The sequence below is a fragment of the Gymnogyps californianus genome, chromosome Z, assembly GCF_018139145.2.
Source record: "Gymnogyps californianus isolate 813 chromosome Z, ASM1813914v2, whole genome shotgun sequence".
Lineage (NCBI taxonomy): Eukaryota > Metazoa > Chordata > Aves > Accipitriformes > Cathartidae > Gymnogyps > Gymnogyps californianus.
Genome location: NC_059500.1, coordinates 73,800,672 through 73,815,531, shown reverse-complemented (window position 1 = coordinate 73,815,531; position 14,860 = coordinate 73,800,672). Strand labels below are relative to the sequence as shown.

The following is a 14,860-nucleotide window of genomic DNA, read 5'->3' as shown; positions in this document are numbered from 1 at the left end:
CCATTCTCTGTTGCAAGCCAGGCTTTCCTACACCCACCCTCTGTTCTTCCCACAGCACCTTCGTGAAGTAAAGTCACTCCTGTACAGAGTACAGAGAAGGGTCTGGTGTAAACAGTGTTTTCTTCTGAGCCACGCTTCTTCCTGCTGTGAGCCCACAACCTTTTCTCTACTCAGACCATGAGCTTCATAACCCTTTCTTGCAAAGCAGCTGGCCCCTTAACCTCCTAAACCTCTGTGTCTTTCCTGCTTTGAACACGACCCACAGAGCATTTGCACTATATTTTCACTGGACTAGAGGATCAGCATTTACCACTACTTTGTTGAGACCCAGAAGGGCAGTAGGCTCTGCCCCATGGACTCTGCAACTTCCAGAGGTCAGCATCTCCTTGGCTCACACTTGCTTCTTCCCAGGCCCTGCTGGCATCCTGAGTGTACAGCTAATGGAAGGAGCAACGGTGCAGCTCCCAGGATTTCTGAGATTTCAGGAAAGCACTGCTGTGAGTGCAAAAGCTGAATTGCTTCCCCTCAGATCCCACGCATCATTTTCGTTCATTATTCATGGCTCTAAAACACAGGCAGACCCCCCAGTGCATTCAAAAAGCTGTAACAACACTCAGGGAGAGAAGAATGACTTGAAGATCACAATTTAGCCCTATTTCAAATTGACACAAACATGTTCATGGACATCATCTCCCCATCCTGCCCAGGGCTGCAAGAACAAAGAAGACACTCTCTGAAATGGTGGGGCACTGGGGATTATTCACTGCCTGCCATTTCAAAGACAGGAAAATAAATAGATCAGCCATTTGCACATACAAAGGATAGCTATGAAATATTTGTGTCCACGTCATCTCCCTCACGCTCTGGTATGTCACTTCACCATGAGAAAGCTACTCTGACACCCATGTGAGTTAAAATAAAACCATTCCCCTGCACTGGTGGCTGACACCCCAGTTACAGGCTCCTGATGGAGGTGCCAGTGAAAACCCAGGACTGCCATATTCTTAACTGCTCCTGTCACACAACCCACTGAGGTGTTTGCAGAGCAATGTTTACTGAAGTCATACTGAGCTGTTTATTGACAAACCACCATCCTTGCTGCCTCCCCCAGAGCTTGGCCCAGATTCCCTGAAACACCAACCATTAGGTCTTTTTCAATCTCTTCATATAACTCCGACAATTTATCTTCCCGTCCTTCCAAGGCAGTGCTTGCTTCATGGTGACGCCTGATCCAGTCCTGAAAGTAGTCTTCGTCCAAGTTTTTATAGGCCACCACGAGTGTCCTCAAACCTTCACCAGCAAATTCCTGCGAGACAGTGGTGAGACAGAATAGGTCAAAGAAGAATGGTCTGCTCATCTGGGCTTACAAAGGACCCTCAGAAAGCAAACGGCTATTTGTAAAAGCTTCTTGCCTAAAGTCTGCAGAGGAAAGGTGAAAAAATCACACCTTAGACCACAAACCTTGGGGTTCTTTTTAAAAACTAGTTCCAGACCACTTTATCATTGCCATCCATGGTCCTTACAAAGAACAAATTCAAAAGAGCTTTCCTACGTTCTGGCTCTAAAGCTTCACATTAACCAGGCAGTTGTTTCCCAGGTTCGTATTTCTTAACATAAGGTTCAGAATAGTGAGACCTAAATAAACACTGAACACAGCCTTGAATTTTGGACCTGGGCTCAACATGTTTAGGGTACAAATGCTGGCTGAAATGCACAGGGTGAGCACAGTCAGTCATGACATCTCAGCAAGTCTTTTTAACTGTGCTTTCTGCAGATGTATGATTGACAGTACGGCTCTCAGTGTTCGGTGGAATAACAGAGATCCCGTTGTGAAAACAGAGGTGTTCCCCCAGGCTTGAAGTAAAGGTGCATCAGGAACAGGCTACATCCACAGCTCTGCTCTGCGCTGTTCTCTCCTTCGCCAGCAACTTTCTCTGGCTCCCACAGGCAGTGAGCAGAGATGTTTGTGCTACTGCACAACCCCTCTGGCAAAACTTTCTGTTATCTTGTGCTCTGCACTGTACCAGCAGGATCTGGCATCACAAAGGGGGAGTAAATATTGGCCAAAACATCCACTTGGATGAGTAACCACCTCCCAGTGCACACCATCAACAATATAAAAGGCCACAAGTTTGAGTGATGCATTTTCCTTGCTGCCTAGTCAATATGCCCTATATGATCTGGGAGAAGGGGAGGTGAGTATGTCCCAGCGCCTGCCTGGTCCCTTCTGACTGACACCACTTGGATCACAATCACTGTAGATCTGAATTGTATTCAAGAAGGTAGACAGCTCTGTGGCCCTTACTGATCACCTGAGTTATTCTGATTCAAGGCATGCTTGAGTGCATTGGGTGCATGCGTTGTACAGTAATAGCAGACTTGGATGGAATTTAGATGTGGAAACACAGATGCATTGTGCCATTTCAGGTGTTTCACCTATTCTGCCCGGCTTCCAGCTCCTACTCCAGACAAATACAGACATTCGTCTGAATGTCCTGCATTGTGTTTGCCATCTGTGTCCACATGTCCTGGATACCCTAAAGCAGTTCAAATGGCACCTGGTGCCCATGCTTAGGCAACTATTTGAGACCTAAGGCTTTATAAATTTATTTCCCTCTCCATTCCCCACAAAAAAAAAATTAAAAAACTAGTGCTTGGGTGCTGCTTCTGAAAGCCATTTCTTGTCTCAATACAAAGTACATTTCCACACCTGGAGAAAAGGAAATCATCAAATGTGGAGATGTTGTGCAGAAGGAAACACTTACATTCAGGTGTTCTGTGGTCTCCTCTTTGAGAGAGTCGCAGGATGAATGAAGCAGTTCATAAAGAATGGTGTCAGCCCCCTTGCAGTACAAAGTCAAGTCACCTTCAGGGCTCCGCACTACGAGGAAGAGGAAAAGAAATGCTGCAAATCCCAGACTGAGACACCTGGGATTCACAGCACTTCCATAAAAACAAATAAATGTTTTTAGAGGTGTCCGAACTCCACCGAGTTTTGGCAAACTTCCAGGAATCAAGACAAGCTTTGCTTAGAAAAGAAGATAATGCAACTGCTCTCCACCTTAGCAGTAGCAGCACAGGCAACTGTACCCAGATTGCATTGGTCTGAGCAGATGCTCTGTTGGACTACATGGTTCCTACAGGCAGCACTTCAGGCAGGACATGTGCATTCAAAAGTCAAGAACTGCTCCTGCTGCTGTTATTGCTCCTACCAGTAAAGGTACTACCACTCTCTAGCTACAGTTATGGTATTCCAATTCCTGAAATATCTGAGGATGCTGGAGGGTTAATAAAGGCTACACGAGGTTTCTTGAATCATTTCTCCATTTTCCTTTTGGAAAAGTGGGCTTCTCTAGTCATCCTTGCTTTTTCCTTTCCCACTTTCTCAGATTTCGCTGATAATTTTAAAGCTGATTAGAAGAAAGGCCTTTTCTGCATCGTCATGAGGGAAGTAAGATATGTAAAAACTTAGTGTCATCAGGAGGCTGCTCCATCATTGTGATAGAGATGTTAAGATGATCTCCCACCTGCCTAAGTTAAGTATTTATCTAGCCCTGTTGCTGTGTAATTGAAAAGCCAAGGCAGCCCATCTCAAGAGCTCAGAAGAAAATGTTATTCAGAAAGCATTGCAAAGGAGGTCTCCTAGGAAAAGGCATCACAGCAGAATGAAGGCCAACCTGAGGGCCTAAAAAGTCAGGAAGAAAAGAAGGGAGCAAAGGGAACATACCAATAACAGACATTCGCTTGCGAACATTGTTGAAATCAAGAATAGCCAGGAGTTTGTAGATTTTTGTTTCTCCCATTTCCACAACAGTGATGGTCTCTGGTGTGCGAGCCCGGAACACGAATCCAAAGTTTCTGGCAGCAGTGACAAGGGCTCCCTCGTCAGGAGATTGGGCCTGATAAACCAAGTTACCTGACATGCAAGAAAAAAAAAAGTAAGGTGGCTTCTGCCTTGTTTCTGAGGCTAAACAAATACAAAATCAAAGACATTATATAGCAGTTAACCCTTTGCTTTTCTGTCTGTCCCCAGAGGTGCAGCACTAAGAAGCACCTTATGTCCACACGTCTCCATCAAGTCCCATCAACCATCCTCCAGGCCAGCGCAAGAGGCCTCCTAGACTCTTTTGGGGTCTTCTATCACTCTCTTTGGAGTCCAACAGATCTCACCGAGAGGACAACTTCCTTGGGTTTAACCCCTTCTAGTTACACCTGCATGTATTTTTCTCATCAGTATTTTCACCTTATATGTGTCAGTTAATGGTTCTAGCCTTAAAAGCACAGTTTTCACCCTGTCTGGGATTTGAGGAGACTGACCCAACTGCGGGAACACTGGGTGAGTGGAGCTAATGAGCCTCCAGTGGATAGGTGCTCTATGCTCTTTGCTTTATGGGACTTGGTGAAGAGTAGAGAAAGAGTGGGGCAAGCCATCTGCCACCTCAGGGAAGCTGTGGCACCTGCAATTTCCGCACTCCAGAGATGTGATGTTCGCAGTAGTGTCAGCTCCACCACAGGAACACACAGGGAGTGGAGGCCCTGATCCTTTCTCTTCCCATGTGGCATCTCCAAAGACATTGATTTATGTGTAGCCATATACTACAGAAAATCACCAGGGAGCCAAAAGGACCAATAACAGCTTCTGTGGAGAGAAGACATACTGTGGTGCAGGGTGAACATAACCACTCAGTCTGGTGCCTTCAACAGTCCTCACCTTCCTTCTTCTCTTCTGGCATCACCGTGTGACAAAGTGAGAGCAGCCGGAAGAACCTGTGCGTCGGGACATCACTCAGCTTCACAGCTTCAACCAGGCTATGGTCATAGAAGGCAAACTTTGGGTCGGCTAACTGGTTGTATGAGAAATCAACCTTCTCTGTGTTCTGCAAAAATATGGCTCGGTGTTATTTGTGGAGCTCTCATATGCCTGTACACCAATGCCTGCCCATCTTAGCCCCTCTCTCTTCCTTACATTTACAAAGAAGGGCCCTCTCCTGCAGGGCTGTTCATGACAGAGATTGGTGAGTCTAAGTAAGTAGGAGGATATGAAAGCTACTGAATCACAGGAGAGGACAGGCACTTGAGGTGTCTTTCAGAGCAGCACTCAGGCTGAGAACCTGATTAGCTGAAGATGCCTCTCTCTACGACAGCAAATGCTCCTACAGGATCCCCGCCAAAGGATTTCTATAGCAAAGAAATGCCTGCCTTCAACACATGCCTGCTTGGAGGCATCATGCTCCTGATGTCAATGGCTGCCTGTGATAGGGGAATGTGGAAGCCCAATTTAAAACAATTCAAAGGGCTTTGTTCTCCACCCTGTTCTCCCAAAGCAAGAAAAAATCCTGATATGGAAAAAAGATGACAGACAAGTGATGTAAAGGTTTAAGTCCACAGGCGCTGCCCATTTGGTATAAAAACAAGTCCCAAGCAGAGGGGAACATACTGGAGAAATGGCCAGAAGCTCACAGCATGATGTGTTATGGAGGAATGCACTGCTGAGCCTGCCCAGGATGATTCCGACTCTCGCCCCATCCCCGATGAGCTCAGAGTTTCCAGGATGGGAGTCATCCTTTTGACCTCTACAAGCTGACATTTAGCACTTACCACAAGAGCACAGACCCACCCCCCACACACACTCATCTGCGCAGCAAGGTCCAGGCACTGCAACAGTGTGGATGTGTGGGCAGCAGGACTCTGCTCCGGCGAGTATCATGGGCAGCCAGTTGGCAGGAGACCAGCATGCCTCCCCAAGCAAGTCAGCCCTTTGCATTTTGCTGCCCGAGTGAGGGCAGTCTGGAGGCACAGCGCTCGGCACAAATAGCCAATTTCAGTGAGTAATTTAAGTTTTAAATGGCCTGGAAATGAATCACTGGAACAAGGAGTGGGATTTTCATCATCATCTTGCCGTTTGTTACTTGGTTTACTGCATGCAGTTTTCAGACATTTTAGAAATCCAAGACATGTGGGTTTGTGCCAGCAAGCAGAGGCTAGAGAGGAATGGAGAAGTCACCCATTTTCACACTTTCCAATGTCCAGACATTAAGTGAATTTGACAGTGACCTTGTTATCGATATGAACTGAACTCACTGATTCCCCACCAAAGCTTTAATTAACTGCCAAGGATAATAAAATTCACCAATGTCCAAGTTTCCAACAAACATCAATGGCCAAGTATTCGAGAGGAGCTGTGCATGCACTAGGATGTCATGTGAAGCTGAGGGAACAGTGGGCACTCAAGCTACCTGACCTGCAGGTTTAAACCAGGCTTACTGGAAAGGAATGCAACTCTGGCAATCCTCTGACATCCACAAGAACACACATCCCTGTTGTCAGGGTCAAAAGCACCAGCTCTTGCAGGGTCAAGAGCATGAGCTATGCCTGGGTGGGTTGTGTCCACTAGCACTTAGGCAGGCAGGTTCACTGAAAGCACAGATCCTGACAGCACTTGAGCACTTACCTCATTTATTTCTATCCTTTGCCCAGACATATCATACACATCACCTGCAAGCAAGAAAGACTGAGGTTATAGCCACAAACTCCAGATAGGTGAAGTCTCTGAGCTTCCCTACCACAAAAATTGGTTAAAGTGTTTTGAAGCTAGTACCTAATTAAAAAGTTTCAGTAAGCATAGATATCTTGACATGGGCACTGGAGACTGATGATTCATATCAATCAGTTTCTATGTTAATCCATGATAAAATCCAGAGACTGACAGATGCGTAAAACAAAAAGCAGTTACCATAAAAATGAGTGGCATTTGGGTAAAGACTTGGCTCAAGCTGAACCCAGAAAGGACGTACTGCTAAGTAGGAAATGAAGGTGCTTTCAGGGCATGACTTCTCTTGTACCTTCGCTTTGGAATGTGAGACAAAATCCAGCTCCTGGATTGTATTGGGTTTGCAACAGTCCCTGGACAACCCCAGAGAAGGAGTTGTCAAAGCCCATTCTTCCCATGTCTAGGTAGCAAGGCTGCTCTATTCCTTTTCCCTGAACAGATGATCTGGTCACAGAAACGTAAGACATCTCATCTCCAGGGAACACTATTGAAACTTCTTCTGCCTGAAGAAAAATTTCACTTGGAAGGTCTGGACTGTGCCCAGCCCAGCCAGATTCACCACTTCATTGAAATAAGGTTGAAGTACAGTGAACTACATGAATGATAGATCCGTACCTGCGCCAGCAACCTCAACTGTGACCAAAGTCAAATGTAGGTACTGGTACTCTCTCACAAAAGCCCTGAGGGTGTAGAAGAAACTCAGAAGTCATCTCTCCTGAGAACTGCACATCAGTTGATCCCCTGGGACCTGTAACTGAGAGGCTTTTGGACACCTCCTTCCCATTGGGAAGCTTAAGCCTCCAGAGTACCTTCCCTGGCAGCAGAACTATTTCATCCTTTCTGGCATGGCTTTCCCAAATGCCCCTGAGCAGCAAATCCAAAGAAGTACATTCCTAGAAAGAAGCTAAGCATTTAGAAAACTATAGGCAATACACTGTCTGCCTTCTTTCCACGTATTTCCCATTCATTTCTTGAACCCACACCCTATATCTATGTTAGTGGTGACATCCACTTTGGAAAAGTCAACTAAGGACACATGAATGAACAGACTGAATATTTTTCAAACTGTTTAGCAGCATGAACATTGGCTAGCATAGTAGCGCTTTTTGAGATACGGTCTCCAAATATACACAAACCAAGATTTATAGGAGGAAATAACTTCTTTTATTAGGCCAGCTGATAGCACTGAGAAAAAAAGACAAGCTTTCTGGCACACTAGTCTATCAGCAGGTCTGACACGGGCAGAACAAGCATTGATCTATGAACAAGCGGTGACTAATTTCTCTGGGGGAATCTGATGATGTTAATCAATTAGTCAATCTGTGAATTGTTAGCACCTCTTGAGCAGTATGAAGAAAACTGCCTGGGGCCATACAATGAATGAGCCTTTTAAGCCAATGACTGTTAGGATCTAACAGAGCTAATAACTTTTGTTTCCCATTTTTTCCAACTCCCTACGAACTCTTCTCTCTTCTGGTAGGTGAAGTATGTAAGGGCTAAAGAAAAATGACCAGGCCATTGACTAGGTGCCAACCGAAGGTTCAGCTGCCTGAACACGATGTGGAAAACCACTGCTCATGACACGAGAAGTTGCTGAATGTGAGAGATAACAGTGTGAGAAGCTGCCAAATTTGCCGATAACCCCATGAGGGATGGCTGATTTCACAAGTGGTTAAGAGGGAGTTAGTAATGTGAGTTGTGTGTTATGTTTTGCAGGGTTAGCAATACCTGGGTAACCATGTCAGTAATACCATAAAAGGCTGAGATTACCTAGGTAGTGATATCAGAAAAAAAGAAATTTGTGTACAGCTGTAGTAAAACTAGGACCAATGAGGAAAAAGTAATAAGGTGCAGGTTCTTTAGTTGGGATGACACTGGGGCAGAAAAAGGGAGGTAAAAGGGTGGCAAAAAGGGGAAATAAGGGACAGGAAAATGATGTTAAGATATGCAAATAATGTAATCAAGGCTGTCCAGGCATCCCTGACAGGCAGCCCTGCACTTGATCACTGCAGCTTCTTACAAGACACTCTCTTCTGGGTATCACATTTAATCTCTGTGGACCAAGAGGCGTACAATGGAATAACACTTGGAGAATAAGAAAAATAGATAACATACCATAGGATTTGCCATTGATGGAGCACTTGTTGAAACACATGATGTTCTGAGTGAGAGTTCCTGTTTTGTCTGAGAAGATGTACTTGATCTGCCCCAGCTCTTCATTGAGTGTAGTGGTACGGGCCTGAGCCGGCGTGTCATTCAGCGGATAATACATTTTACGGTCCCAGTCAATGTAGAAACTGTTACCCAAGCGTATAATCTCTACACTGGTGAAACAGAAAGAGAAGGTGATGGAATATTCATTAGTTTAAGGGACAAGATCTTTATCTTCAGTACCACCATTAGCGATTGCAATTAGAAGACAATTTTGAAGGTAACTACAGGGTGTACTCATCAAGGTTGTCCTTAAATGGCCTGTAGTAAGCAATGCTGAAGCAAGTCCCGCCGAAACGATCTGTTAGGCTTATAGTAAATTCCTTTCCTTTATTTATAAAACGACATCTTAAAAATGTATTTGAAAAGTTTCAGAAGTTTTCAGACTGAAAAGTGAGGCAGGAGCAGTGGGTTTCACTTGGTGCAGTTTTGGGAGTGGTGCTCAGACAGGGATGGTTTCCAGCAGGGCTCTGGGCTAGGCTGAGCCTGGTGCCAAGGGATGAGCACAGCCACAGCTCAAACAACCCAGAGCTCCACAACAAGTGAGTCATTGTGTAACTTAATACAACCAAGGAGCCGTATCAGCTCACAGATGACATGAATTTCCACTTTGCTGCTGGTGTGACAGACTGGACAGGAACGGGATTAATTCCTCATATTTACCAACACAAAAGACTGTCTCAGTAGCAAAGCTGTCTGAAGAGTTAGGTGCAATGATAAACTATACAGGCCTACTCAGCCTATACCCAAACCTCAAGGTTTTGGGAGCATCATGGACACATTGCCTGCTCTTTACCCCTACTTGCCTGTCTGCAATAACCAACATAACACTACGTTCTCTGGGAAGTGGCGACATTCACTCTGCTCATACAGCACCAAGTTCTGTGGATGCTCAGCTTGATTACATCTGCTTACCTGGCAATCCACTCCTCACATGAGCCCTACAGCCACCTCAAAGAAGATGCCATTCACTTTGTTTGATGGGCAGTGCAAGTGTGAGAGAGCAAGACGCTAACCATAGCAGGCTTCCAGCCTTACTCCTATAGCATCCTACACCTACACCTCTGCTTTAACAGCAAAATCATTCTCTCCTCTTCCAGGGCTCACTGCTGTCCCTGCTCCAACCCTGACAAAGACCTTCGAAGGCAACAGAAATAAGAAAAGCATCTCTGTGGTTGTGTGTGATTGTCCACAATGGGGTTGCATTTGTGTCTAGGGAAAATGCTGCTTCCAGCTAAGGCAAAAGCTAAACCTCTCATAAGATGAAAAATGAAAGGAGGTTCTGGCACATACCTGACGTAGAGAGAAATTGGCACCACCGTGTTTAGAATGATCACGTATGACCAGAACATGAGGAAGCCGGAGTAGGAGGCAGAGTTGACGCCTTCTGCCCAGGGCAGATAGACCTGGAAGTAGTAGCCCTTATCATACTCCCAGATGCCATTGCCAATGGCTAGGATAAGACACATCAGTGCTAAAAATGCAAAGATCTGCAAAAAAAACCCCAAAATATTGCATTTTAGAAACAAAGAATTTATTACGAACAGGTTAATCAGAAGACCCTAATGAGATTGGGTTGGACAGCCTGAATCACAGGAAAATGTTCCCAGGGGTGAAGGAGGAAAAACAGCAAAGTTATGACACTTTTATCTCAAGGCCAAAATTACACAGTGCAGAGTCTGGCAATTTGGAATCACAAGACCTCAAGCAGCTGGGGGTTTAAGTCCCAAGCAGACACCTAAACCAGGGTGCTCATGGGCAGCTGGCTGCAGAACATCAAATCTCGTTAGAAGTGAGTTGAGCTGCAAGTCCTCAAACATCTGGCTGCACACTTGGGAACAGAAAGTGCCTGGAGGACTTTACCTGGCCGTTTGCTGGATATATCATAGTTTTCCTCACCATTTCTGAAAAACTACTAAAGATAATTCGTAATACAGAAAATCCAGCATTGTGCAGGTTGGAATTCAGCACTGGATATCATTCTGATGGTTAAAGGAGAGTTAATCACTGACTCAGAACTAATGGTTGCCTTGGTACCTGCCATCACAATCTGATTACATTTCCTTTGAGCAAACAGAAAGCAACACTAGCCAGTGATGTGTAGCCTTGGACTTTAGAAACGCCTATTTCCTGAAGCCTAAAGCAACCAGGGGAAGCACAACAGGGAAGAGAATTTCAAAGTGGGATGCTTTAGTGAAAACTGGGACTTGCTCAGGAATGCCATTTACTAGACACAAAAACATGACGTAGGTCATAAAGCATTTTTGATTAAAAGAAGACAGGAACATAGCAATACAATTATTTGGAAAAATACAAGAAGAAGGGGAAAAGGGAAGTTAAAAGAAATTAATATAAACTGCAAGGAATTATAGAACTATGAATATCTAATAGTCATATAAAATATCAAGAAAAGAAAACAGTAAACTCATAAACAGGTGTGGAAAAAGCAGACATGTTCAACAGACAGTCCTCCAAGAATGAAGGAGGAAGGAAGCAGAAGGAAGTATCTATCCCATATGATGTAGCAGATGGAAAAGATAGATTAAGTTCTGTGACAAGAAACACTATGTGGCTCTGTGTGCTAATAATAAGCATTTTCAATCCAGCGGGTCCAGGTAATTTAAAGATGAAAGCTTAAAGGGACTAGCTGAGAAATTCTGTTAACCAGTAAGGTTCATTTTAATAATGCTTTGAAAACTGGGAAGCTCCACCATCCCGAAAATCTGCTAACATAATTCCAATATTTGAAAGGTAGAAATGGTGATTCTGGGAAAGATAAACTGAAGTTAGCTTGACATCCTTCCTGGACAAATGATAATAAAAACAGTTCTGTTGATACAGACTTCTCCAAACTTTTGACTTAACCAACATCCTAATAAAAATGTGAAGATATAGAATCAACAGGCTGCACAACAGAGCAATTAAAAATCATCTTTTGCAAGTATAATCATTAGGGAGGAAATATCAGTAAGTTGGGCCATTATGTATAAGGCCACCCAGTAACAATCACATTAAAACAGTGACCAACCATTTTAAAAAACAGTAATTGAGGTACAAACATAGAAACATTGCTGGTAAAGCTGATATTTGTATTGCTGAGGTAATCTATGAGAGGAAGAAGGATACTTTTATGCAGCGATTTGCTGAAAAGTTCACGTCCAACCAACGCGAGTTTTAATACCAACAAGCTGCTAAAAGGGGACTGCAGTAAGTAAAGGTGCTGGGCTGAGTTTCAGGGGACACATTTATTTCCCACATCAGTAGTAGCTTTTCTATTTAATTGTGGGAGGCCCAATAAATTACTGCACTTGTAAAATGGAGACAATATTGCTTGTTGCTAAGGGATGTGGTGCAGTGTTTTTAAACCTCTGTGACCAGCAGTAAAAACAGACTTCAATTTGTGCTGTTGTAATCATCAAGACTTAAGGATATATGAGAGGCACGACCCAGGGACAGATAATGTCTTTTATTAAACCAATAGACGTAGATGGAGAAAATATCTCTATTTTTATAGATACTTCTGTTGGTCAAGTAAAAGATATTACTTCTCTCTGCAGACCTTGTCTGTTGTAAAAGAAATGAATTAGAAGAGCCAGCTGGCTCTTCTATCTTATCACTGTACCCTGAATGATTCCTCGCGGCCCCACAGGTTAAAAATTGTCAGTTTGTAGAATATCACAATCCATGCAGGAAATTCAATGTGTGATTCAGCAACAGTAATACACATGGGGCAACACAGCAGCTGGACTTTCCCATATCACAGCAGCTCTTGTCTATGACTGCACTTGCTCTATGTACATTTTGCTTTATGTGCATTCGGCATGTCAACGCTATTGTCCCTAACAGCTCAACTTGTGTGCAATACTTGTGCTTACACAAAGTTCACTAACATGTTGTTTGCTTTGAGACAAATGCAAAAGACCAAGCCGTTAACAGCGGCCCCAGAGATTAATTTCTGTGCAGGGAAACAACTGTGTGCAGGGTGTTGTAATTGTAACCACAGCTCTGCAAGAGAAGGACATGAAAAAACCCTGATCATAGGCTTGTGCATGCTCATGGGGCTTCCCAGCGTGAACATCCTCCCTCTCTGGGTCCTGCCCATGCACCGCCTGAGAAAGATCCTCTGCAGGACTGAGTAGGATTTTTGTAAAGAGGAGGTGACTTTTGACAAACATTTCCTGTTGGACTGTGAATTCAAACTGTCCCAGTTTCTTTATTGGCACTTTGAGTTCTGCTCCAGGATTTCAGGCAATAAGTCATTTAAGAGATGAAGGTGACAGCCCTATTTCTCTGAAAACGTGCTTTCCCAAACCTGCTAAAAAGCCAGTTTGGGAGGAAAAAGCATTCCTGGAGCTGGCAGGTGCGTCGCCAGCGGAGGAACATTCACTTCTCTCTCAGATCCCTGAGAAACACTCCCAAACTTGAAAAAACAGCTGTGGTTGCCGTCTGGAAAGGTTCACTCCTGATTAACCCTTGTTGGGACAGACCAGGGCGACATTTAACGAGGACTCCATTGGCGAGCCCTGTTTAAACACTGCTTTGTGCCAGGAAGTTTTATGGACAATTAAACACGAAATATGTGTTTGCCAGTGTTAACACGGAACAAGTTTCCTTACACTTAAAATGAACTATTTATAGCAAGCTGTGGCTGCTTTGTATTTCCAAACTCAAGAGCGCAATATACTGCCTGTTTTTATGACCGCGCTTTGTAACCTTCGACCACCCAGTGAGCTGGAAGGACCTGATGCCACATCCCTCGGGTGTGCAGAGCCTGGTGCTTAGGGTAGGACAGAGCTTTACTTAGACTCCAAAATGTTAGGTGCCTTAAAAATGTGTGAAGGAGAAAAACACACCCTTGGCTCCATCAGCGCCCAAGAACCCAGGCAGGGGCTGATGCAATCAACTGCAACTTGCTCAGCTTTTTAAAACAGAGCCAGGAGGTAAATTCATCTTGTTCGCATTCATGAAGAGAGGCAAAACAGACTGAAAGCTCTGGGTGGGACCCTTTACTTGTGAAAGGAGATTTGGCAAACCTTAATCAAGCGCTAAATTCCAAGTTCCCTATTCAGTTTTTCTCTGTTCTGTTTCTGTGCCCTGTGGATCCCCCACAGTCCTACCCCACAGCCCATCCTCCTTTCCAGCTAAAACATAGCAGAACACCTAAGAAAATGTGGATTTTTTCAAATGCTCGCAAAATTTTCAATGTAAGAGGCCCAAACCTTGCTTGATTTTGCTGTCCCCTTAAGTGCGAGGGAAGAAAACACTGAGGAAAACAAGCTGATGATGGTAATCAAGATTTTCACTTGGCGGAGATCTGTGTAATGTTACTACAGTCAAGGGTGTGCTCTTACTGTACGTGGAGCAAGGACTCAAGAGGGCTTGAAGGTGACTCTGGAGTGCCTCTCTGTGCTGTGGCCCTGCTTTACAGCAAATACGCACACGCAGATATTCAGGGCATGGCTTCACAGCTCTGGGAGTCGGGATAACCGCTGCTGCTTTGGCACTGTTTCAGCCTCACAGAGGCACAACCTGCTCTGTAACAACTCCCAGCCACGGGCCCACTTAAAGAGCTTTTGGGATCCTGAGAAAAAAGCAGGAGGACAGGGGCTGGGATGAAGTGGCAAGATGGGAGAGTGGGGCAGTCTGGGAGATGTTTGTGCTATAAGCCCCAGCGCTGAGGAGGCATGAAGTCACGCAGGGCAGCGAGAGCTCAGGGCAGCCTTGCTGTGATGGGCAGGCTGCTGTTGCACATCTCAAGCTCTGTCTTCCCCAGGGATTGCTCCAGCACCTGGCGATGGATCCTGGCCCCAGCCTGGCTGTCAGGGTGGGCTTGAGAGCAAGGGCAGGAAGGAAGAAGAGGGAACAGCGGCCACCAGACCTTCCCAGGGTCATAAACTGAAAGTGGTGCAGCATGCATGAAAAGGCATGAAAAACTTGCACCCAAAGGAAAAGAAAAGCCTAAAACTAAAGAGCTTGTCTTCAAGCAACATTGAGTAAAGCAGTGTTAGAGTGTATGTCTTCCTCCTTCCCTGAGCAGCTTTGAACTCAAGTGGTAAAAACTTGGGAGAGTCTCCATAACAGGTTCACTACCTCTGCCTG

At 44.8% G+C, this 14,860-nt stretch overlaps 1 protein-coding gene across 1 annotated transcript in view; it reads right to left on the bottom strand.

Moving 5' to 3' along the window:
* Positions 1-14,860, bottom strand: part of ATP8B2 (ATPase phospholipid transporting 8B2) — a 71,457-nt gene that overhangs the window by 15,966 nt on the left and 40,631 nt on the right. Inside the window, exons 12-18 of the mRNA XM_050913400.1 lie at positions 10,055-10,251; positions 8,666-8,874; positions 6,452-6,495; positions 4,712-4,877; positions 3,728-3,916; positions 2,766-2,881; positions 1,142-1,306 (exon numbers count right to left, since the gene is read on the bottom strand). Coding sequence (XP_050769357.1) covers positions 1,142-1,306; positions 2,766-2,881; positions 3,728-3,916; positions 4,712-4,877; positions 6,452-6,495; positions 8,666-8,874; positions 10,055-10,251 — 1,086 coding nt within the window. The remainder of the gene's footprint in view (positions 1-1,141; positions 1,307-2,765; positions 2,882-3,727; positions 3,917-4,711; positions 4,878-6,451; positions 6,496-8,665; positions 8,875-10,054; positions 10,252-14,860) is intronic.